Here is a 22,698-nt window from a genome sequence, read left to right on the forward strand (position 1 = left end):
TCAAACAAAAAACTAAACTGAGAAGAAAACTATAACATCTCTTGTGACTTACCAAGCTACACGAACCATTCTGTGTTCAATCTGAAGAGCTAGACTATTTGATTCATATTTGATATTTCAGAGTGAAAAATATAAAATAAAATGATTTAAAAATATATGAAATGGCCATGTAGCTCTCTGGGTAAACAGTACTCTGCCCTTGTTTGAACTATGATTAAATCACATGGGAGCATGTGAGCACTACACCCTCATTACTCAGTCTGAGCTCTAAATCACCTGAAAATGGACGATGGCAGAAAGAAGACAACGCACACCGTGTCAGGTTTTCCATTAACAATAAAAATTATTAACATACATTTTTTTAAACATACAAAAACAAACAATACAAGGCAAAAGGATGATAGAAGGCCCATGTCATTCCAACATTAACCACAATAATCTGGTATCATAATAAGAGCAAAAATGAACCGACATAACCTGGCTGGGAGTCGAGTCTTAGCAACGACGCGTTATTTAGTTAACTGATTAAAATAGTGCCGGCTGAGATGATCACAATCATACTTCTTTTTCAATGAAAAACAAAACAGATACACAAGTGCAGAGACTTACAGACCTCACAGAGGGTCTGTCTTCTTCTTTTTTCTTTTTTTTAAAGAGCGGTTATAATAATAAGAGCTTTAATCTGCCTTTGCAACTAACTACATTACAGGAAGTACACACACTGAAGGCTTCACAAAGAAAAACTGTTCTGTACATCGATTCAGCCAAAGCATCCAAGCACATTTCCACCGTTACAAACAGCCTGAACAGTGCAATCAACTCAGCTAGCTGCCCTCGTGTCTGGAGTTCACCGGCTTTGACAGCAGCCTGTAGGAGATCCCCGTTTATCCCACAAATGTAGCCGAATGACGAAACACTGACTCAGAACAGACTCAAGTATTTTAAAGGGAACCTATTATGTTTTTCCTTTTTTTTTTTTCGTCACAGGTGTACACCTACAATTCAGCATCAAACTGCACAGACTCGATCAGATGCACAGGCGCTCACGGAGCAGCTGGCAGAAGGTCAAATCCTGAGAAACCACCTCAGGATTTGAAGTGACTCAGTCTGTCTTTGGGAGGTGTGTGTGTGTGTGTGTGTGTGCGTGTGTGTGCGGGCAACACAATTAGTGAGCAGTTGCCATGGCAACAGAAACGCCAACAACAGTTGAGCTGTTTCTGCAGTAGTAAATAAACTGCAAACCCTCAGCCTGGATTAAGATATTATCATATGTGCATTTGTGATGCAATAAAAATGTTATTTTTAAATACTGATTATGATCATTGTCAGTAATGTTATATTGGCACCTCTTATTAAAACCATTATTGTTTATAAATCTGAAGCAAAAGTTTAAACTTCAGACTGCTTTAAACTCAGTTTTTTTTTCTACTCTTGGCTCTGCATGAAGTCAGAGAGAGTGGATATCCCTAATATGGTCATCTGACAACAGAAGTCCCACCCACCTGTATAGGGGGAGGGGCAATTCAGAACAAAAGGGGAAGAGCTAAAACTGTTTGTTTCAGATAAGCAAGGTTGATTATGATTGTTTTATTTTAAGCTTTCAATTATTTTATTGAATCTGTATGTTATGGATTTAACTTATGAGTTTCATAATTTTTTACTATGCTATTGTTGCTCGTTTTTTCTTTTCCCATGCTAAAATTCACAGCCTATACAGAGGTTTGGCAAGAACCAGCACATCGTGCTTCCTCCTGGAGGGAAATCTGCAGTATAAATGATGTTTTGCTTGCTTTTTAGGGATTATTTTGAATTCTGAATCACACAAAGTGACTCTAGTAGCAGTAAACAGAATAGGTTCCCTTTAACTTCAGTTCAAATAAGTACAATAAACAGTAGTTTTTAGAAAACCTTCAGTCTGGAGTAAATCCAAATAAAATAAAAAGTACATCTGTGACAAAACAAATTCAAACCTTCACTGGCTGTTAATCTCTTTATATACTAAACACGACCGATTGTGTCCTCTCTTACTGCATACATGCTGTGAAGCAGACCGGATCACCTCGTGAGCGCTTTCCAAGATGTCCAGGAGAAGATCCGATCTGCCCACGAGGAGTCTGTGATCTTTTGGTTTGTGTGTAAATACAAACTGGGATATTTTCAGTTATAATGTTATCAAGCCAAACATGGAAGTGAACCGGATTTAGGCTCCCAACGCTCTTGACAAAAGTTTCAGGTCTCACCGATGGTTTCAAGGTTGGAAACATGACTGTAGTGCTACAGCAAATCTGTCTGTCCTCGTGCGTTCTGGTGACTTCAAAAGTCCAACACACAATACAAAGTGTCCAGGAAGCATTCTTCACGCCTCCAACCTTTCAGGTTTAAGTAGCATTAAGTCAGGCTTTCTGCTCTCAAAGTCTGTTTTTCCATGAATAGTGGCACAGCCAGGTGTTTGCCTGCTGTCCATGACAAGTTTTTTTTTTTGTTGTTTTGTTTTTTTAAACAAACTCCAAAAGGACAGAAAGGGCTTTGGCCATGGTTCAGTTTCGTTTTCTCTGCCCCATTTTTCCTTTTTTTTTTTTTTTGACGACTTAGAAAAGACAACACGAGAGTAAATTCAAAGGCTTTAGTGATATCACAAGAAAAAACAGGAAAAAAAGCTGTCCAATCATCTTTAACATCAAACAACCTCACGACAGGAAGGGGGACTTTTGGCAAAGACGAAAACAAAAAAGGAACAAAAACAAATAACTTTTTTCTTTCTTTTTTTTTTAAAAACACAGTTTAGAACTGCTTGAGATTTTAGATGAGGTTTTTTTTTTTTTTTTAAACATGGAGCCTGTGTGAGTAGCGCACAATGTGATGAAAATAACCTTGGTTTCCTCTGTACAAGAGCCAAACAAAAAATGTAGTTTTTCCTTCATCCAATCCGATGGGCCACAAATTGGCGTTTGGGATATTTCCAAAGGTCATTTTGATGTTTTCAACAGTTCCTTTTTCAGAGAGATGTCACCAAACCATCCGGCTTTGATGAAGGCGTTTAGTTTGGGCCAACGGTTTCCAGGCCTTTACAAAGTCCAGCTTTGACATTAAACTGTCAAAATGGAACCAGTTTGTTTCACTTCCTGTCTTATGGAGTTCTGGTGTATGGAAGCCCGTTTGTACCAAGAAAAAAAATGACCATTTAAATAAAACAAAAACAAACCAACAATAAAAGCCTTGCTTAGTCAGACTTATGAGACATGACCCTGTTTTAAAGGCAAAGATTTTATCTCACTGAGCAAGGATGGTAAATCATTCGTTTAAATATTAGCTAGCAAGTGAAAGTATTATTTAATCTGATCTTAAAATGAAATACTGTTTACTTAGTTCAACATCAACATAATAAGTGAATACTTTTGGCTTTGTTTGTAAAACTTTATAATATTAAATAAAACTCATGTCGGAAATGAACCTAAAAAAATAGTCAAGATTCAGATTCAGATTTTCTTTAAACAACTAAACTAACTAAACTTTTAAAATTGTGAAAATGATTGGATGTTTTTGGACATATTTGCTGAATTAACCCCTGGGAACAACCAGCATTTCTGGCTGTCATGTTCTATCTGCATATAAATAAAAAAAAAATAAAAGTTAAATCACTGTCAGACAATCCTCGCTTGCTTTGCTCCGTTTACCTTTGTTACTGGCCAACAGAGCCTGAACTACAAATTCTGTATATTCACACAGAAATGCGAATGTATGAATTCATGATTCAGTGGAGCATATACCAAAGGGCGCATCTAGGTACCCTTCAAAACTATCTGATTATTCGGATTTAGGACGTCATGATTTTTACTTAGAAATATTGTAATACTGCCTTTAGCATGAGTATTTTTTAATCATGGCAGAAATGAGCTTCCATACATGGTAATGCTAGGCAGATGGAGAAGTTATTGTCAACACTGAGATGTGGCGTCTGAGTCCAAACACCAAGTCCTCCTTCATTGTGACTGGAAATGTTCCAGTCCAAGAATCCTTCTTCTTCTTCTTTATCATCATCATCATCATCATCTTCTGTCTGTTTGATTTGTTGATTTCAAGTCAAGTCCCTTCCAACAACCGGCTTCAGGCTACATTTCTTCACTGGGAGTCTGCTTGTTTTTCTGTGGCCAGGTGAGCTTAAGTAGAAAACATGGCACAGAAATCTTTCCAGAAGAATCTTTAAATGCTCAAGCGAAAAAGAGGTGGCTACTATTGATCTATTCACTAGATCGCTGTTTAGTAAAAAAAAAAAAAAAAAAAAAAAAAAAAAAAAAAGCCTCTTCTTGAATCTAATCCATGTTGTATTATTTTCTAATCTAAAATTGATCTTTTATATAACTTTCTTTTTTTCCAGAAATGTAACACAGGGCTTCAAAAGCTTTTAGACCTATTAAAGGTAACTTTTTCCTATTATTTTAAGGGTTTAAAGGAGGTCTTTTTTTCCATTTTAAACGTTCCTGCAGAGAAACAAGTTGACTCGCAAAAACAGCCTTTCTTCTCATTTTCCGCTATGAAAAATCTTCTTTTCAGTCTTTATTTTCATCTTTGATGGTCCGAAGAACAAGTCCGGGTTAAATGCTCCAGATGTCTCCACGTGTGCTGCATTTTCTTTCCATCGCACTGGGTTTGGGTGAGCTTCAGGAAATCCACAGAGTCTTACGAAGTTTTGACCAGGTCATACACATAAATGAGGAAGTCATCGTCAAACTTGATGAAGTAGACGGACGGCTTGGCCTCTACCTGGTGGATGACCATGCCTGTTCTTTTGCCGCCGTCCTCTTTGGCGTACTCGACCTGTTTACCCACCAGGCTGTCCACCACCTCGCCCGGCTCCCTCTCTGTTGGGACGCTGTCGTCTGCAGGAGAAAGTGAGACAGGTGCTAAAACAGATGTGTGTGTTTGTTTGTTTTCTTACATAGATAAAAATGTTACAGATTCACCAACATGTTTGCATTTTAAGGTTTTACCCCATTTTGCAATGTTGAGGTTGCACCATAACTCACAGGTTATCGTTTTAAATCGGTCCCAACACTGAGACAGAAATTACTGTTCCACCTACAAACTCCCGCTAATAGGGGTGGACATGAAGTCTATTTGGACATTTATTTTTGCACTTAGTTTTACTTTTTCTCCATCTGCTGTATAGTTTCATTTCCATGGGCTTTTTATTCTCACTTACTGGTTGGGTCAGGTTTAGGCCGGACTCTAGGGAAGGCCTGATAGTGACTGATAATGTTCCTTTGTGTGTTTCTCTATCCATGTGCCAATCCTTTTACTGCATTGGCAGTGTGTTTGGGATCATTGCTTTTCAGATGGTATTGCACGGTGGATCAAAATCTAATGGTATTTTTCTGGATTCATGATTCCATGATGTCCAGTTGCAAACCATGACAGAGGATCCTCCATGCTTTACATGGCTTAAGACACTCACTGTTGTACCTCTCCCAACCTTCTCTGTACACACTGACAATAAGTTGAACCAAAATATTTCAAATTTAGATTCATCACTCCATCATAGCTGTTGCAACTTATTTTCAGCTCAGTTCTTGTGTAATGTGTCATACCTCAGCATTTTCTCCCCGTTTCCCTTCATTAACAATGGCTTCTTGACAGCCATCCTTCCACTTAAATCAATTCTGATGAGGCTTCAGTGAACAGCAGATGAAACAACTGAAGCTCCAGATATATATCTAACATAACGTGTCAGGTCTTTGCTGGATTTTATTCCTCCTTTTCTCAAGGACATGATGTTCAGTTACTGTTTATCTAGTGTCTATAGTCTTTTTCAGATCTTTGAAAAAGTATCCAATGTCAAAAGAAAACCTGAAAGATTTCCAAAAAGCCTGGAGATGAAGAACGACTGCTGAAGACCGCTTTTTCAAAAATCAAAACAAAGTCTGCCTCCTTAAAAGCCATGTAGTTAAAAATAATAAATAAATAAATTAGGGTTGAAGCAAGACTTCTGCACAGTACTATGCTTGGTTAGGTTACTGTTAGGGGTAAATCTGACCCTTTACACAAGTAATCCTTCAAGATTACTTTACAAAAACTAGTTGTATGCCAGCAGCTTTGATAAAAGTGCTTTTTTTTTTTTTTTACGGTCTATGAATAAGAACAGCATGAATGGCGATGGACAGTTTTTCCCAAAAGCCACTTGCTGCCCAACAACTGCAGCTAACCAATTTATATATAATGTATGTATAATGCATGGAGGTGAGACTGTGCAGCACAACTTTTAGACGAAATTAAAAGCAGAAATATTGGAAAATTTAGAATAGTTCATTTAGAATTTAGAATTTAGAATCCACTTTCATTTTATTTAAACAGAAAATGGCCTTTAATGTGGACAACATATCCAAATATGATCCAAATGCTTCAGCAGAGTCTCTTTAAAAATGAATTTCACTAACTAGAGTCGGGCATGATGCGCAGGTCTCCTTCTTTGTAGTCATCCAGCAGCTGGTACATGTACAGGACAGGGTCTTTCTCGTAGGTGATGTAGAACCAGCTGGTCATGATGGGAGCCCGGGCCAGCACCATACCCCTCCACTCCTCCTTCGGACCCTCCTCCGTCTCAAACATGTGCTCCACCGCTTTACCTATCATGGCGTCGGCCAGGTTGACGTCTGTCAGACGGGACTTAGCTGATGGGGTCAAAATGAAATCACGATTCATGTTACTTGTTTACATGTCTGCTGTGTCAGCACCTTTAGACAAAAAAGAAAAATAAAAGGGTTTAAATTATGTTCAGCCTTACCAAGTCTGTCGGGGAGCACTTCCAGTCCCTGAACCCTCTCGTCTTTATGAAGCTCCAAACCATAAACACAGTCAAATCCATCATACTTTATCAGATAGAGAGACGGGTTCACAGGCACCTGTGGGACACAAATACCCAATTTTTGTGCTTGTGTCCACACAACCTCATAAATTAATGCAACAGTAACATCATAATAATATTTAATAATATGACAGCAACAGAAAAATTAGGGCCAAGTGCCTAAAACTGCAGTTTTTTAAATAGCTTACTAATTAATTATGTAAGGTAGGAAATGCTTTACCTCTCTGTTGGGCGTTACCTTAAGTCAGGGGCAGGCAACTCCAGGCCTCAAGGGCCGGTGTCCTGCAGGTTTTAGATGTGTCCTTGATCCAACACAGCTGATTTAAATGGCTAAATGACCTCCTCAGCATGTCTTGAAGTTCTCCAGAGGCCTGGTAATGAACTAATCATTTGATTCAGGTACATTGACCCAGGGTGAGATCTAAAACCTGCAGGACACCAGCCACTGAGGCCTGGAGTTGCCCACCCGTCTTAAGTAATTCAAGTCACTGAAATACACCTCTCTATAGGGTTTGTAGTTTCTGTCTTGCAGTTACCTCGGAAGTAACTAGCAACTAACTAATAAATAACAAACAGACCACCCATTAGTGTCTCGTTCTGGTGAGTGAAATCCAAGAATTTCATTTGCAGGTATCTCTCTGTGCAATGCTCACCAAGCAAGCCAGCATTAGCTCCAGTTAAGGTCAATTCTGGCTATCAAAAAAATAACATGGCAGCTGCCAAAAGGTTAACACTGAAGCTTCAAAATTGGTGGTATCAGAGTGGTCACATTGTTCTTTTATATCTTTAACACAGAAGAAAGTGAGCTCAGGTGTATACAGACAGAATGAGGTGACATATGATTGGACAGTTAATAGAAGCCTCTGGTTACCTGGTCGAGTACAGTTCCTTTCCAGATCACATGTCCTCCTCCTTCCTTCCAGACGTGTTGGATCCGGCAGCCAACGATGTTGCGTCGAGGCTGTGACAGGACTTTGGTGGGCGGGCCGAGGCTGCTCTTATGCTTCCTTTATGCAAAACAATACAATCAATGCTCTCTGCCCTTAAAAAGCTGCACACAGGAGCAAATATTCAGGCTGAATAAAAAATAAATGAGCCGCAGCGCGTCTTTACTCACTTGTGCGGGTTCTTTTTCTTCATCATATTGGCAGAAACACCTGCATGCCCTGAGGAGAAACGCACGATACAGATCATTTACCAAACGGCAGCTTCCTGCTCAGATAAAATGGTGATGGTTTTATGTGTTCCAGCCTATTTACTGCAAGTCCTGGATATTTCCTGTTACTGCTCGCCTTTATTAGAGACATTTGAATTAGGGTGGAAAAACGCCCAGGCACTGACTCACATACTGCCGCATCACTTTGTAACAAACAGCACACCTTCTGATGTAGACTCGGGAAGCCACAGTTATTATCAGCTCTGAGCTTTCATCAACCTCCTCTGAAAGAAAACTGGTGTTTCTGCTCTAATGCTGTTAAAACTGGATAAAGAAAAAAAAAAAAAAAAAAAAAATCACATTCAATTAGAACTGAACCATCCAAATACTGCATTATAGCCAGAAGATGGCAAACCAACAAAACAAAAGACATATCTATCTGTAAAGGTGTATTTATTTAAGGACAGATGTCCTTTAAATATCTACATGTCTACTAATTCAAAGTAAATCATCCCCTGAACACACCGACCCTCCATCAGGCCAAAGCCATGTCAGGCCATGTCACAAATACATAAATACAGAGGCGATCCAGTGTACACGATAAACCTGCTACTACTATCAACTACTGTTAGTGTTTTACACTTATAAAAACGGGCTAACTAAGACTACATCCACACGTACATGGTTATTTTTGAAAACTGAGATTTTCCATTTTCGTTAAAAAAAAAAAAAAAGAAAAGAAAAAAAAGAATTCTGTCCACACGTGCAGTTTTGAAAAAAATATCTCCATCCACAAGTAAACACTAAAAACACAATGTTGGCCAATCAGAAGTCTAGAAGCCTGGGAGGGAATAAGTAAACAGGGTTTTGCACCCTCACAAAACTTTAAGTGCTTCAGAAAAGTTTTTTGTTTTTCTGGAAAGGGAGCTAATTTGGTGTTACTTTTCAAGTGCCTTCATCATTTCAAATATGAATAACTAAGGACAGTATTTTGGTTGTAGACTCGCAACTTAGGAAAGAGCAAAATGCATACAGCATACTAGTGCTGGGCGATATGACGATATATATCGTGTGGACGATAGAAAAGTGTCTATCGTGCCATTTGTCTTCTATCGTTTATATCGTTTCTAACCCGAATTTTACAAATTATTACATAAAATATATCATTAACCCTTTACAACCGATCGGAGCAGGCAAACTCCGTTTTCCCTCACTATTTTTAAATCCCTGTAGAACTGTAACCACGTAAGGTAGCGCAATAATGGTTTTTTTGCATATGAAACCGTAGGAGTTGTACTTGCATCTTATTCCATTAGCTTGCTCTAGGTCACGGTTTTCTTCCACATATAGCTTTGCAAAAAATTGCATAAAAAGCACTTCCAGCAACAAAAACATAATATTCCAGACTTGCAGCAACAAAAACACAATATTCCAGAAACAGGCTTTGCCGATCCAATCAGCTGTTCATAACACTTCCTAATATAAGTCAGCGCGAACTATCTTATGTCCGCCATTGCCTGTCCGAAACCGGAAGTGACGTCATTTTCGCGGAAAATGTAGTTTTTTAAGCTTCAAAGTCTATGTTGGTATTTTTAAAAGTCATGTTTGACTTTATGCTCTTCTGTATCGTTTCTGGGATGCTTAGAAGTCAAATTACACTGTTGTAAATAGTTTATTTTGATGCACATGCTGTGTTTTTGCAAATTTGCATTTATTTATTTTCATTTTTCCTGTAGTATATAAAAATTTGTGTATCTCAAAAATAAAACTATGAAGACACTCAAAATAAATAAATTTAAAGATAAGCTCTGGCGGACTTGGTTCTATGGTAGGTCTTAAAGGGTTAAATAGCCTGTGCAAATATATTAGTGTTGTCTTCTCACTATACATACTCTTAACTTTATGCAAGAGAAAATAAAGTATAAAAAAAAAATGATATTTTTTGCAAAGAAACTCTGTCTTGTGGTTTCGCAACATGGTGCTGCTTTACGTGCACCCGGATTTGCGACATGCTTTACAGTAACTCAAAACAAAGACTGCACCCTCTCCACTCGCTGTTTAAAGACTGCATACTTTCCAGATGACCACAGGTCAGGTGGTATATCGTGATATATATCGTTATCGTGATATAAAATAATTCATATCGTGATAAATATTTTTTCCATATCGCCCAGCACTACAGCATACACAGATTTATTTTTTTTAATTTAATTATTCAAAACAGAGATCAGAATTTGGGGTGTGAGCGCATCTGTGTTGAACGTAGAAGCCACGTCCGAAGTTCACTCTGCCCCCTCTGTCTTTCTAAATGGAGGGGCAGTAACTGCCTGTGTATATGTAAGCGTGTAAAATTGTAGATAGTAAGAATAACAGCAACAGTATCTTGTCTCTATCCACCATTAAAGAAATTCATCTCGTGGTCCACAGCGTGACGTCAAAAACGGCGCACACCTTTGACGTTGTGTGTCTAAATCTCCGTGTTCCTCGTCCACATGAGAACACAAAAACTGAGTTCTCCAGCCTGGCAGGAGTTTTAAAAAAATCTCAGTTTTCAGTGCAGTTTACATGTGGCAAAAGGTCCGAACGCATAGAAAAAAATCTGCGTTGTCAAAAATACCCATGTACGTGTGGACGTAGCCTAAAGAAGAAAATGTGATGATCACTTGTGTTCAGCTGATATCGTTCCACTTTTGTTCCCTAATTTAAGTAGGCTAGAATCCTACACTGCTTTTACATCATAAAGTCTTTGCTAACCCTTCAACACTGCTGTTTCGAACTACTTTTCACAATCAACCGTCTCTTTTTTGTTTGTTTTTTGTTTTTTTACAAATGTGATGATAAAATCAGGCTGGTACAGTGGTGTCACTTCAAAGCTTGCCACCAGGGTCATTTCTGCACAGATTCTTTCTGGGTACTTTGCCTTCCTTCCACATCCCCCCCCCTCGTGTTCAGCCTGTGTTCTTCAGTGGCTACATTAGCCTTTAATTTGTGAACACTGAGACATTTAAACACAGTGACCGAAGCTTAGGGCTTCAAAAGTAAACACTTGGTTATGTTGGACTCTCTCTTTGCAGCAAGTTTCAAGGAGATTTTAAATGAACGAACCCTCTGAGATCCAAACACGCCTAACCCAAAGAGGTGTGTTATAGTTTCTGTGAGTCTCTAAGGCTGCTAGGATCCACTTGTGTCAAAGGTTCATGAATTTCATCATTTCACAGTGAGGTCTGCACAGAGCTTCGAGTTCACTGTCACGCACTTCTGCATGACTGTCAATTTCTTTGTGGCTGTGTGGCCCACAGAGACTTTGCACCACAGTGCAGCAGCTATGCATGCACCACTCAGGCTGAGTTCATTAAAAGTACAACAGGAATGTCTACTCATCACTGCTGCTTGCAGTTGTCAGTATCTCTAAGTCGCCACTACAGCCATCACAATCTGTGATCTTTGGATTTGACTGACAGGTCTTACGAGGTATGATTAAGACTGGTCAATTATCTGCATTCATTTCTAACACACTGGACTTGACTGGAAATGCAACAGAAAACAAACACTATCTCTGTGCAGCAGTGTGTGTCGGGGCAGTGAGGGCGTCCTGACCTGTATCAGCTGTGTCTCTGTGTCCCGGAGTGTTCTTCATTCATCTGGAGGCAGGGGGGCAGCCAGGCTGCCCGGCCACACAGCTACAGCTCAAACCTGCCAAGGACAAAAAAAAAAAGAAAAGAAAAAAAAGCACAGAGGAGTTATTATCTGCAACTTTACTGACATCTAGTGGTGGAAAATGTTTGTACATGATCAACAAAACATGATGTCAGAGCCTTTCTGTTTTGGGAATTTTCCATTCATACAGGTCCAACACAAGTAGAGCTTGGTGGGGCACAAAGACCAGATGCAGGGGGGAACTCAACAACTGATCAGACACAGAGATTACACCTCCTAACTCTGACCCCGTTTAACTGCTTAAACATTTTAATACCAAATATAATACTCCTTGATCAGGCTGTGCTGACTACTATGGCCTGTATACATGCACATATCTTTACATACATAGAACATGTTGGTATCAAATATTATGTGCACTGGGAGGAAGAGGTGAACTGACATTTTTATACTGCACTTTTTCCTTCAGCTCAAATCACTACACACTTCATCCGTTCACACACCCACTCGCACACAGCCTTAGTCTTTTCTTCCCTCCTTAAGCTTTTTATCTACGGTGCACACACTTACACCTAGAGGCTCGGCACCTTGATACCGTGACTGTTTTCATTTGTATTGTTCACGGAAGACAAAATGTTTAATAAGCACACAATTATGCAACCAGATCTCAGACATAAGAATCAGAAAGATGATGGGACACAACTGATGTATTCTTACATGTGAAGCTGAGTATGAGTGTGGTCCAAATCTATGAAATAACATCCCACTTTCTACTAAAGAGAAACTTCAAATCACCAATATGATTATTAATAATAATAATAAAACAAGCTTTATTAAATTGGGGTTTCATTTCCTTGGGATTAAGAGACATTTTTATGTCAAATGTCAGAAATGACCAAAAAAAAAAAACAGAAAAAAACCACCCATTTCTGTTGAATACCGTAAGAGTAACTTGTTGTCTTTGCTGGATGTCAGTCAGCCGAGCTTACAGTCCTGTGAAAAACTAAATTCACCCTAAGTGCTTGCATAGGAATAAGGAAGGTAAGTAGCAGCCAGGCCTTGTTAATCAAAAACAGAATGGTCCAAAACTGGATATTTTGTGAGTTTTCTGGTCTGGAGCACTCAGGTGTGCACAGGAACAAACCAACAAAAAAAAAAAAGGCTGACAAAGAATCGAGGTGATGCAATGGCCCAGTTAAAGTCCAGACCTCAACCTGACTGAAATCCTGTGGTGGGACCTTCAGAGAGCTGTGAAACAACAAATGCCTGCAAACATCAATAAACTGAAGCAACGTCATAAGAAGTGTGGGTCAAAATTCCTCCACAAGAACATGAGGGACTAATAGTCAAACATTACTTCAGGTTACTGCTGCTAGAGGTGAGTCTACAAGCCTCTGAATCACAGGGCGCACTTAGTTTTTCACAGAGCTGCAGAGAGTCCTGTGGAAACTTTCTTTTACACACGACTGGATGTGCATCATCAACCCACAAAGACCCAACGAACAATTAGTGTTATAATTATCATCACATAATGGCTTTAAAATTACACTCATTTTATCTAAAAGTAGAGACAAACTGAGGCGGTTAATGAGGCTGTGCAGTGGTTACCCGGTCTGCAGTATTCAGCACAGTTGATGAGAGGTTCAGCAGGTCGCTTTCCAGGACCTGGAGCTCGTTTTCCTCAACCCTCTTCAGCAAAACCAGATTCAAACCTGTGACAGAAATAACTTCATTAAACAATTATTCAGCACCGACGGCTTTCTCGCATTAACTCAGAAAATAACCCTAAATGTTTTTAATGTTACAGTAAATGACATGGGTCATAATGAAGCACCATGCTGTGATCACATCACAAAAACATCTTCATATTTAGATTCTCTCTCTGTTAAGGTGTGACAGAGTGAGGGGAGGAATGCAGATCGACCAGTAAATTGACAGCGTTCCCTTCGGGCTCGGCTCTCAGTTTACCACAACAGACCCGACAACATCTGCATGACTGCAGAACATCGCGAATAAAAACAAATCACAAAGTAGAAAAACCTTAAAAAGTGAAATCTAGACAAAATATGGAAGATTACATTCAGGCAAAAGCATCGGGACACACCCAAGAGCCAGAGCCAACCCACAAACAATCTCAATACCGCCTTTAAAGAAAAATAAACGGCCACAAAACCCCCAAATATTAAATAAAAAGAAGCATGTCAATGGATCTTGCCTGAAATGATTGTAGTAAGTCGGTACTTCAAACAAATTTTCTGTGATAAACTGTAACAAATTCACTTAAACGCGTAATTAAAATCCACCAGTGAAAGTTTTGTAAATTTGGTAGTTACTAGAAGTCTTCTATTTGACAGCCATCTTCGAAGCACACCTGTTCCCTCAGTTTTTATTGATTTATAGCCAATTCCAGGTGAGGGAGAGGATATTCAGAACAGGTTTAAGGGACAGAGATGAATCTGCCATCCAAACTGAGCATCGGCCCTGAACTCTGATCGCAGGCTGCAATATTTATCAGACCCTCTTAACTTTGTTTTATTCATCAGACGGGAGCTAGAACCAACACACAAACTCGGTTTCTGCCAGAACAACCAGTCAGTGGTTAACCGCCTTGCTCACAGGCATGCCTAAATTAGACACGGCACACCGCCTGACTGTCAAACACTTGAAGATGACGAAAGATTGTGAAATCTTTAGTCGATATCCTGATCTGAAAACTGACAACACAAGCGCTCACTTATCCGCTATCAGGCGGGAACTGGTCAAATCAGTAATTAGAATTAAAGACCTACCTCTACACGTGCACTACAAAAGCTTTTTCTTGAATATTACATATTTTTTCCTAACTGGCAACAGGCCATGCTGCACCTTGTATCTCACGTTGGAAAAGAGAGAGCAGGTTTCATGTCCTGAACATAAGACTTCAATTATTGATCAGTGGAGCCCGGGAGGAGGGCCTGCAGTGTATTATTTATCTGTATGCGGGGTGTTACGTATCACATCTGACCCCCTAACTGCTCACTGTCTCAACTGTGCTCAAGACTTCAAACCTACACCTTCAAGACTTGCCCCGACTGAACTCCACTGCCATCTTCTTGTTTTTACCCATTTACATCATTATCGCAAATTTCCTTGAAATTTCATATAATTTTGAGGCTATCAGCGAAATAACAGATGCGTGAGAGCTAACGAGGTAACAAGCCAGATGTTGACTTTTTTTTTTTTTTTTTTGTTTTTTTTTACAAACAACAGTCTGATTTTATACTACATTTTATTTAACATTGCCCAAGAACAGAACATTTAACGTGTCTGTGTGGTTTTATTTTAATTATGTTTTACTCATTTTAATAAGATTAAAAAGGTTTCCACACTGTATACTTCTGCAGACGAATGAGCCATTGTGAATCTCTATAAACGCCCACTTTAGCAAAAATTAATGCCATGATTTACTACGAAACTGCCCGAATCTGACTGCTGACATCCTGTTCATGATCTATCCACAGAAAAAATAAATAAAACCACCACCACATAACCTCAGCACCATTTTTAATCTTTTTAAGCGTTCCCTGTGAGCTTCCTCTTCTTTTAACCAACATTTTCTCCCAAGGAAAGCAGCTGGATGTGTTCTTTCAGTACGATGGTATTCTATTCGTTTTAAATAAACCATAATCAAGCTCTATCTTTGTGAAACCGGCCTCAGAGGCTGTTTCCTTTACTCCCTTCACTGCTGATTGCTCACTCGTTGGGTTGATCCATCACCACACGTTTCACAATAAGAGAAAAGATGGTTTGGGCAGCAGAACTAGCGAGGAAAGAAAAACCGGTTTTCTGATGGTTTTATCAGCAGAGCAGATGTTCAAACACGCTCCCGCTCACCTGCAGAGGAGACTAACCCACCAGAAACACCAGAGACGCTCTGCAGTGCTTGGCTGCAGCTGGTGGTGATTTTCCTCTCGTTGCCTGGAGCAACACAGGATTAGTCATCTGCCGTCCTGAGGGGAAGAGGAAATCTGGACAGCAACGAATCGGCATCATTCGGTCCAACTCATAGCTCACTTACATTCATTTCCTGGAGAATTACCCCATCGGGGCTGACAACATTCCCGAGCTTAACCTGTAACCAAGTGTTAGCCTTAAAGATTTAACACCTGAGCTCACAGGGACTGGAAAGAGCTGCACATCCCCGCAAAGTGACGGATCCGTCTCCACAACAACCGTAATACGAGTACTCACACACTCTGTCGGGGTACCGTAAGGAAACCCAGACTAGAAAAATCTATGGAGGAATTCTGGGGTTCTTTCACCTCCCAAAACATCTGGATTACATCAAGTCCCAGCACTGCCCAAACAGGGTCGTGATTCAGAAAGTAAAATAAATCTAGAGTTTCCCTAACATGTGCTTTTAAACAATGTAACACTGAGCTCAAAAAGGTTTTTGGCAGGCTTGGTGTTCTGGTGTCCTTGACGGCATAGCCACTCATTTAGCTTCTTATTATGTTGACTTTTATATAACTTATTCATTTTCTTCATGTTTTTTAACTGGTTTTCTTTCATTAATAAACACCAGAAGGTCGCCTGTATGATTATCACTGACCTCTGGCAGCTTGTGTTATTGACTAAAAGTATCACTGACAATGATGTACATCATTGTCAGTGATAACAATGATGTAGCATGGAAGTGTCACAAACTGCAGTTCCTCTAATGCCCACTAGAGGTTGGTTACAACAGAGTCAGTCCTCATAGACCATCATGTTAAAATGTTTGCAGCCTGATAAAACAGTTTTGGTCTTTATGGATATTTTCCACCTGCTTGCCAACTATACAGTCTATATAACATTTATATAAGTCACCTGTTGTGATTTTGCTGAGGTTTAAAGTTAGGGGCATGGCCTCTTTGACAGACAGGTGGATGCTGAAACAGGTGGTTGTAGCTGCCGACTGTCTGCTGGACTTCACGTAAACTGAACTGGACCTCTCAGCGTGTCTTTTCATAAAAATATCTGACATATAATAATACGGCTCACTGTGAGGTACAGTCCATCCAAGAAGTATGTGCTCTAGTTTTGGTGAGTGAAATTCTAGTATTTTACTTTAGCATTAACACACACTGCCACCTTTATCTGTTTTTTACAAATAATAATAAATGTTAATTTTGGTAATAATGAAACTGCAAAATATGCGAGTAATGAAATTGCATATTTTAGATTTCATTACTTTCCTTCTCAGCCCTCACAACAGCAGGTATAGCTTAAAATTTATGACAAACATATTAAACCGCTGCTTTCAGCTCTTCCTTTATTTCCTGGCTTGTGACTGATGCTGGGTCTCTGTGGCTTTGTTGTGCATAAGGGCAAATTAACCAATGGAGCCACAATATAACCCCCTTTTTTCAGCTCCTGTGTTGCCACAAGGGATCACCACAGCGTGTTTGATTTTGCAGTTTTACTCTCTTCCCAACCTTAAAGCAGATTAGCTTTGAGCTTAGCAACCTTTCACTTGCCAAGTGCTCAAAGTAACCACGACACCACTGGCTTCAAGAAAATTTGTAAACTGTGAAGTTGGCCATTTTAACAGCTTTAACAACTGTTGGAGCCAGCCTCCAGTGGCCATTAGAGGAACTGCGGGGGGGGGGTTTGCTTCATTTTTCAGCACTGGAGGTCTGGAACCTGACATAAAATGGAAAAAGAAGAGGGAGGAGGAGGTGCAGTGACTGGCTTACTAGTGCAAAAATATGCAGATAAACAACAGGAGAGAGACACAGGTAGGCTAAAATTAAAATAGAAATAGAAAAACTAGTAGGTGGTGTTAGGTAGAATCGGTGTAACCTTCAGATTACACAAAAAAGCAGCGTTGGGAAATAAAATATTTAACATCCACTGGGACGCTAAGAAAACAAAAAGACAAAGAGAAAAATACACATTCACTCCCAAACCTTACTACTTTTCTGTTCAGTGAGGGAAGCACCAGCAGGTAAGCTGCAGCTTCACCTGGGGGACCAGCCTCCAAGTGACCTTTGCTTTGATTTGGGTACAAGTTGGCACAGGGGGGCGTAGCTACCATCAGGCTGGAGGATTCAAATCCGCTTCCAGTAACATGCAAAACCAATTACTTTATTGGCTGCATTTGACTGAGACAATGCAGCAAACCCAGAGGCTGACTTACAAACACTGTTTTTAATCTGCAGCATGGCAGCAGCAGCACGAGCCCCCACACCTCTTCCTTTATTCTCTGCAAGGGAGTCTGATGAGCATCGAGCTAACCTGCTCAGTTAGAAGAATTATGTACACAATAATCATCATACAGTCATCATCTGCACTGACAAAACGACCAAGCAGGTTCTGCAGGGCCAGCGTCAGCCATGTTGCTCTGTTTCTTTTATACTCACTATTATTTACAGCTCCAGATGAGAGGAGAAAGGGGCGGATAGGGGCCTCGGAGCTGCGGAAGACAAGGGGGCGTCCGGGAAAGGCATTTCTGCGGAAAAGGCAGCAGTGTCCCAGACAGAAAGGCAGCAGCAGCAGCGGCAGACGGACCTAACCCAGTCTGCCGCTGCTGCTCCCACCGCCCCTCCCCCTCGGCGGGAGAACGTAACCAACAAAACGAGCGCTCACGGTGTTTTTGTTTCTGCTTGTTTACCTGCGCGCTAACTAGCTAGCTAGCTAGCAGACACGTGCATGTTTGTTTCCGTCTTACCGTTGATATTATTTAAAACACGGAGGCCGAAGAGGACCGTTAACGAGGGACTTTCTCTCGCCTCCTGCTGTCTGTCCACAGAGCCCGTTTCGACTTCACAGGAACCTCTGAGACTCCACGGCCATCTCACCACGAAGAGATAAGCTAAAGGCGGCCAGGCGCCATGTTTCCGCACAAGCCTTTCACAATAAAAGCGCCCAAAAGAAAGACGCGCAAAACTTTAACCACGCGAACGAACAAACAGCTGTTTTGTGACGAAGTTATTGGTGACACTGGAGGAATTAAAAATAAATAAATAGCTATAAATTAGGGGCTGGACAAGTAGAGACCAAGCTGGAAAATTTAGTAGAAAAAAAAAAATTTTCAAGAATTGTTTTTGGAACATGTATGAGAAAAACAAGCAAATTTGCAGGAAAAAACAGCCGAATTTATGAGAAAAGGCCAATTTATAAGAGAAGTAAAAGAAATTGACACACTAGGGAGAAAATGTAGGAATATGAATGTGGAAAAGTGTCAGATTCATTAGAAAAAAGGGAACATTTATAAGTAATCTGCAAACTTATTAGAAGAAGAATGGTACATTTATGAGAAAAACGTTTACAACAAAACACAGACAAATGTATGAGGGGAAAAACAAGCAAATTTGTAAGAAAACAACTGCCACATTTACAAGAAATAAACAGGAAAAGTCATAAGAAAAGAAATCTGCCAAATTTATGGAAAAAATTGGTAACTTGAGAAAAAAAAGTAAATTCATGACAAAGTTTAAGGGGAAAAAAACAGGAAAATTTACAAGGAAGAAATTGCGGCTTTATGGGGAAAAAACGTCAATTTTCTATGGAAAAAAGTAGTCTGAGAAAAAGAAAAGGTAAATTTACAGATAAAAGTTATAGTTAACTTGCAAGACAAAGACGTGATATTCTTCATTTTCTGAGGTTGCATAGGAAAGACACTCACATATTGAACTTGAATCATACAAAACATTATTACAACACCAGCAAATTCAAATCATATCAAAAGCATTTAAAGAAAGGAGAAGTAGAAGCTGTTACTCATAGTCCTTCTATATTTAATTTCAAAAAGGTATGTTTTTTTCTTAATTGTCATATGTTAAAAATCTAATTTCCTATCAATTTATTTTATTTAATTTCATACAGGCGAGAACAAAGCCTTTATTTTACTCCAGAGACACACTTCCGGTGGTATTGCTGCCGCCTTCACTCTTCTCACTCTCTCTCCCCGCCCCTCACTCCTTTTGCCAAATAGTGCAACCGAGAGGAAATTCAAGTACACCGACTGGCGCATTACGCTGTTTTTCCCTGCCTAATAGTGATCCGTCCTTCTGTTGAATGCGACAGTGGAGGAGACAGCCAGAGACAGCCAGACACAGGGACAAGCAGGAAGGACAAACGGACAGACAGACCAATAAACTGGCTTGTTCTGCTCTTCCTGTCTGGCCCGTGTTGCTCTGTCAGTTAGTGGAGTTTATTGTGCTCATTTTGATGGGTTAATTTAAAAAGTCGATTTTAATGTCTGCTGACAGTCCTGCAGCTGTAATAAACTCACTGACCACTGAAGTGTGAAAGGTAAAAATGTGAGTTTTTTTAATGATATGGAACGACAGGGTGTCAAATTCACATCACATGAATGGCCAGTGTGCACAGACCCAGTTCACTGACATACTTTAATTTAATCCAAAAACTATGTCTTGTACACCGTCATGGACAATTTGGTCCACATTAAGGCAGCTAATATTGAATCCAGCATGCGCTCAGATAAGAGATCTCCCACACCACTAACTCACAGCAGCCTGTTTCACAAGGCTGAATTTGACAGCTGCTGGTACCCACTGACTCCACCATGTTAGTTGTTTGGACCCAGAAGTGACTGTAATTGGATGAGAGGTTTGTGTAGGGGTGCAAAGCCTAAACACAGATCTGTTAATTAGTGCTAATGAGTAACAGACTAATAAAATACTGAAGTTTCCCTTTCCAAAACTGGAGCCCTAGACAGTCTGTACCACATAGAATTTGATCATGCCATTAAAATGCTCCACAAAGCCTCAACAGCACATAGTGGAGAGGTCCAGCTCAGTGGCACGCGCTTCCAATCCAATCAAGGCAATTTAGGGTGGCCTGCTGGTCACCTGAGGACACTTTAACATGTGCACTGGATTAGCAAGAGATCAAACCATCAGAAAAGCATTTTTAAAAAAGCAGTGTGCAGTCAAAGCTGTGGACAGGATGCTTCTTGGAGCCAAAGGAGAGATTTGGTAAGAAGTCCTAGGAGATTAAACAAAAGTACTACCTCTACTACTACACCCCTAAGCAACAGAAAATGATATACAGTACAGTATGTCATCGTTTATATACAGTATAAAGCTGGGATGTCAAACTCATTTTACATTGTGGGCCACATGCAGCCTGCTTGGAGTGGGCTGGGCCAGTGAATCTCCTCTTTCTGTCAGTGTAGCAAAGTTTAACTTTACATTTAATCCCTGTGATAAGCACAAGTTCAACAGTGTGCTGCTTTTTCTACACGATAAAAAAATGCTAGTGTAGTAAATGACACCAATCAAACTCTTTGATTTAATAATAAATTTAAAAGAGTTAATTCAAAGAAAATGAAAATTTCTTTTAAATATGGACCCACTGTTTAAAAAAAGTCACATTTCTGTAGTGAGAAATAAAATAAAAAAAAACGAACATCTGTCGGTGTTGTATGAATGGCCATGAAAGTGATTTGTTAGGTGTGTAAAACTTGAAAATACAGTTGAGAGTACAAAATTTATGCCTTCTTTCCGTCACATTTTTTAAAAATTGTTCAGAGGGCCGGATTGGAGTCCTTCCCGAGCTGATTGTGGCCCCTGGGCCTTATGTTTGGCACCACTGGTATAAAGAGTCATTTCAGACATCTTAAAGTCGAACAAGTAAGAATTCTAGTTGACTTTTTCTTCAAAAATAATATTTTCTAGCTGGTGTCACCATCTATACTGAAATTACCATCAAAAATTACAAATGGCTAATGGGCTTTATTAAAAATATCACATGTACTCATGATACGTGGCAGCTACCAAATAAAATCATAGAAAACAGAGATAACCACTTATAATTACAGCTCGCTATCACACAGTTAAAATGATTACAAGATCCTGCTGTAGAACTTGTCACAAGTTCAAGCCCATCTACTCATTCATCACTTTATTTTGACTCTTTTCCCACAGTGCAGTACAGAGCTGAAATCATCCGAGCTGTGGAATAACAAATGTTTGTAGCGAACAACAGAAAATGGAAAACAAACTGGGTTTCATATTTAAGATTCCCCTGATTCTTCACAGTGGCCCCCTCTTTGCTTTGATAGCGGCTTTGCACCACTGGAGCTCCTCCAGCAGCTTGGAAGGAGTTCCCACGTCTGCATGCCAAACCTTCTCAGCTGGGTTTAGTTCGGCTGTGTTAAAAGGATTGTAGTGGTTTCTTTGCAGCGGTTCCACCAGGAAGGTTTCATCTAAGGTCTGTGGTCTTATTGTGCTGCTCGCTACTTTCTTCCCTTCCCCTCATTCATCAATCAGTCAAGGTTACCTTCATCTTTTGTCTCGTCTGTGTTCCCGTGTGAACAGCCTGTAAGTGCATATTTGTCCAGCACAAATATACACTTACTGGGAATTACTAACTTTCATCTTAAATTATAATGTGGATTTTCTTTAACCATTACAAGTGACTACTTCATGCAATCAAGAGAAACACTGACTACTTTAAACAATCCAAGTTATGAAACAGTTTTTGCCCTGTGACATTTTTGCTGGGATAAGCTCCAGCCCATGGATGGATGGATTGTTGATGTGGAACAGCTTGAACTTCCCCTTTTAAAGTAGAATAAAACACGTCATATCCACGGTTTCATCAGATAAACAAAATGTTCTACAGGTGCATTTTTACTGTGCTTCCAGTAATTCTGCTGTGAATCATGCAGCTGTTCTGGAGCTCGTCATGGTTCAGCGATTTGTGTACAGACAGACGACAAAAAAGAAACAAAATCACCATGAAACTGGTTATCGTCTTCTTGTGAACACTCAGATGGTGTCTGCTTTTACCAGCAAAGAAATAAAACAAGGAAACAAGTGTGAGCTGCAGTTCCTCCGATGTCCACCAGAGGAACCAAAAGTGAGCCAATCCCCATAGAGTCCCATGTTAAAATATTCAGCTTTACAGCAGAAATAAACATGTTTACAAAACAGTTCTGGCCTCTTAAGTTCTCCCTTTGTCTAAATAGAGTCACTGAAACTAGATAGCTCAAGTATTTCATGGCATTTGTGCCTTTTGGAGCTCTTTAGTCAGA

The 22,698-nt window shown here is 39.8% G+C and overlaps 1 protein-coding gene across 4 annotated transcripts; it reads right to left on the reverse strand.

The window, feature by feature from the left end:
- Positions 1–318: 318 nt before the first annotated feature.
- LOC116311386 (spindlin-1) lies at positions 319–18,537 on the reverse strand. Of its 4 annotated transcripts, XM_039614550.1 has the most exons (9): positions 18,364–18,535; positions 18,056–18,144; positions 13,281–13,384; positions 11,613–11,708; positions 7,977–8,025; positions 7,731–7,866; positions 6,779–6,896; positions 6,432–6,665; positions 319–4,877 (listed from the first exon to the last, which is right to left on the reverse strand). In XM_039614550.1, exons 4-9 carry the CDS (start codon positions 11,650–11,652, stop codon positions 4,678–4,680), a joined length of 777 nt encoding a protein of 258 aa, XP_039470484.1. In that variant the 5' UTR covers positions 11,653–11,708; positions 13,281–13,384; positions 18,056–18,144; positions 18,364–18,535; the 3' UTR covers positions 319–4,677. The 4 variants fall into 4 exon arrangements, with proteins under 4 accessions (XP_039470484.1, XP_031584346.1, XP_039470485.1 ...); XM_031728486.2 differs by lacking the exon at positions 18,056–18,144; XM_039614551.1 differs by lacking the exons at positions 18,056–18,144; positions 18,364–18,535 and adding an exon at positions 15,546–18,008.
- Between the last annotated feature and the right edge of the window lie 4,161 nt (positions 18,538–22,698).

The sequence above is a fragment of the Oreochromis aureus genome, linkage group 7 (genome assembly GCF_013358895.1).
Source record: "Oreochromis aureus strain Israel breed Guangdong linkage group 7, ZZ_aureus, whole genome shotgun sequence".
In the NCBI taxonomy this organism is placed as follows: domain Eukaryota; kingdom Metazoa; phylum Chordata; class Actinopteri; order Cichliformes; family Cichlidae; genus Oreochromis; species Oreochromis aureus.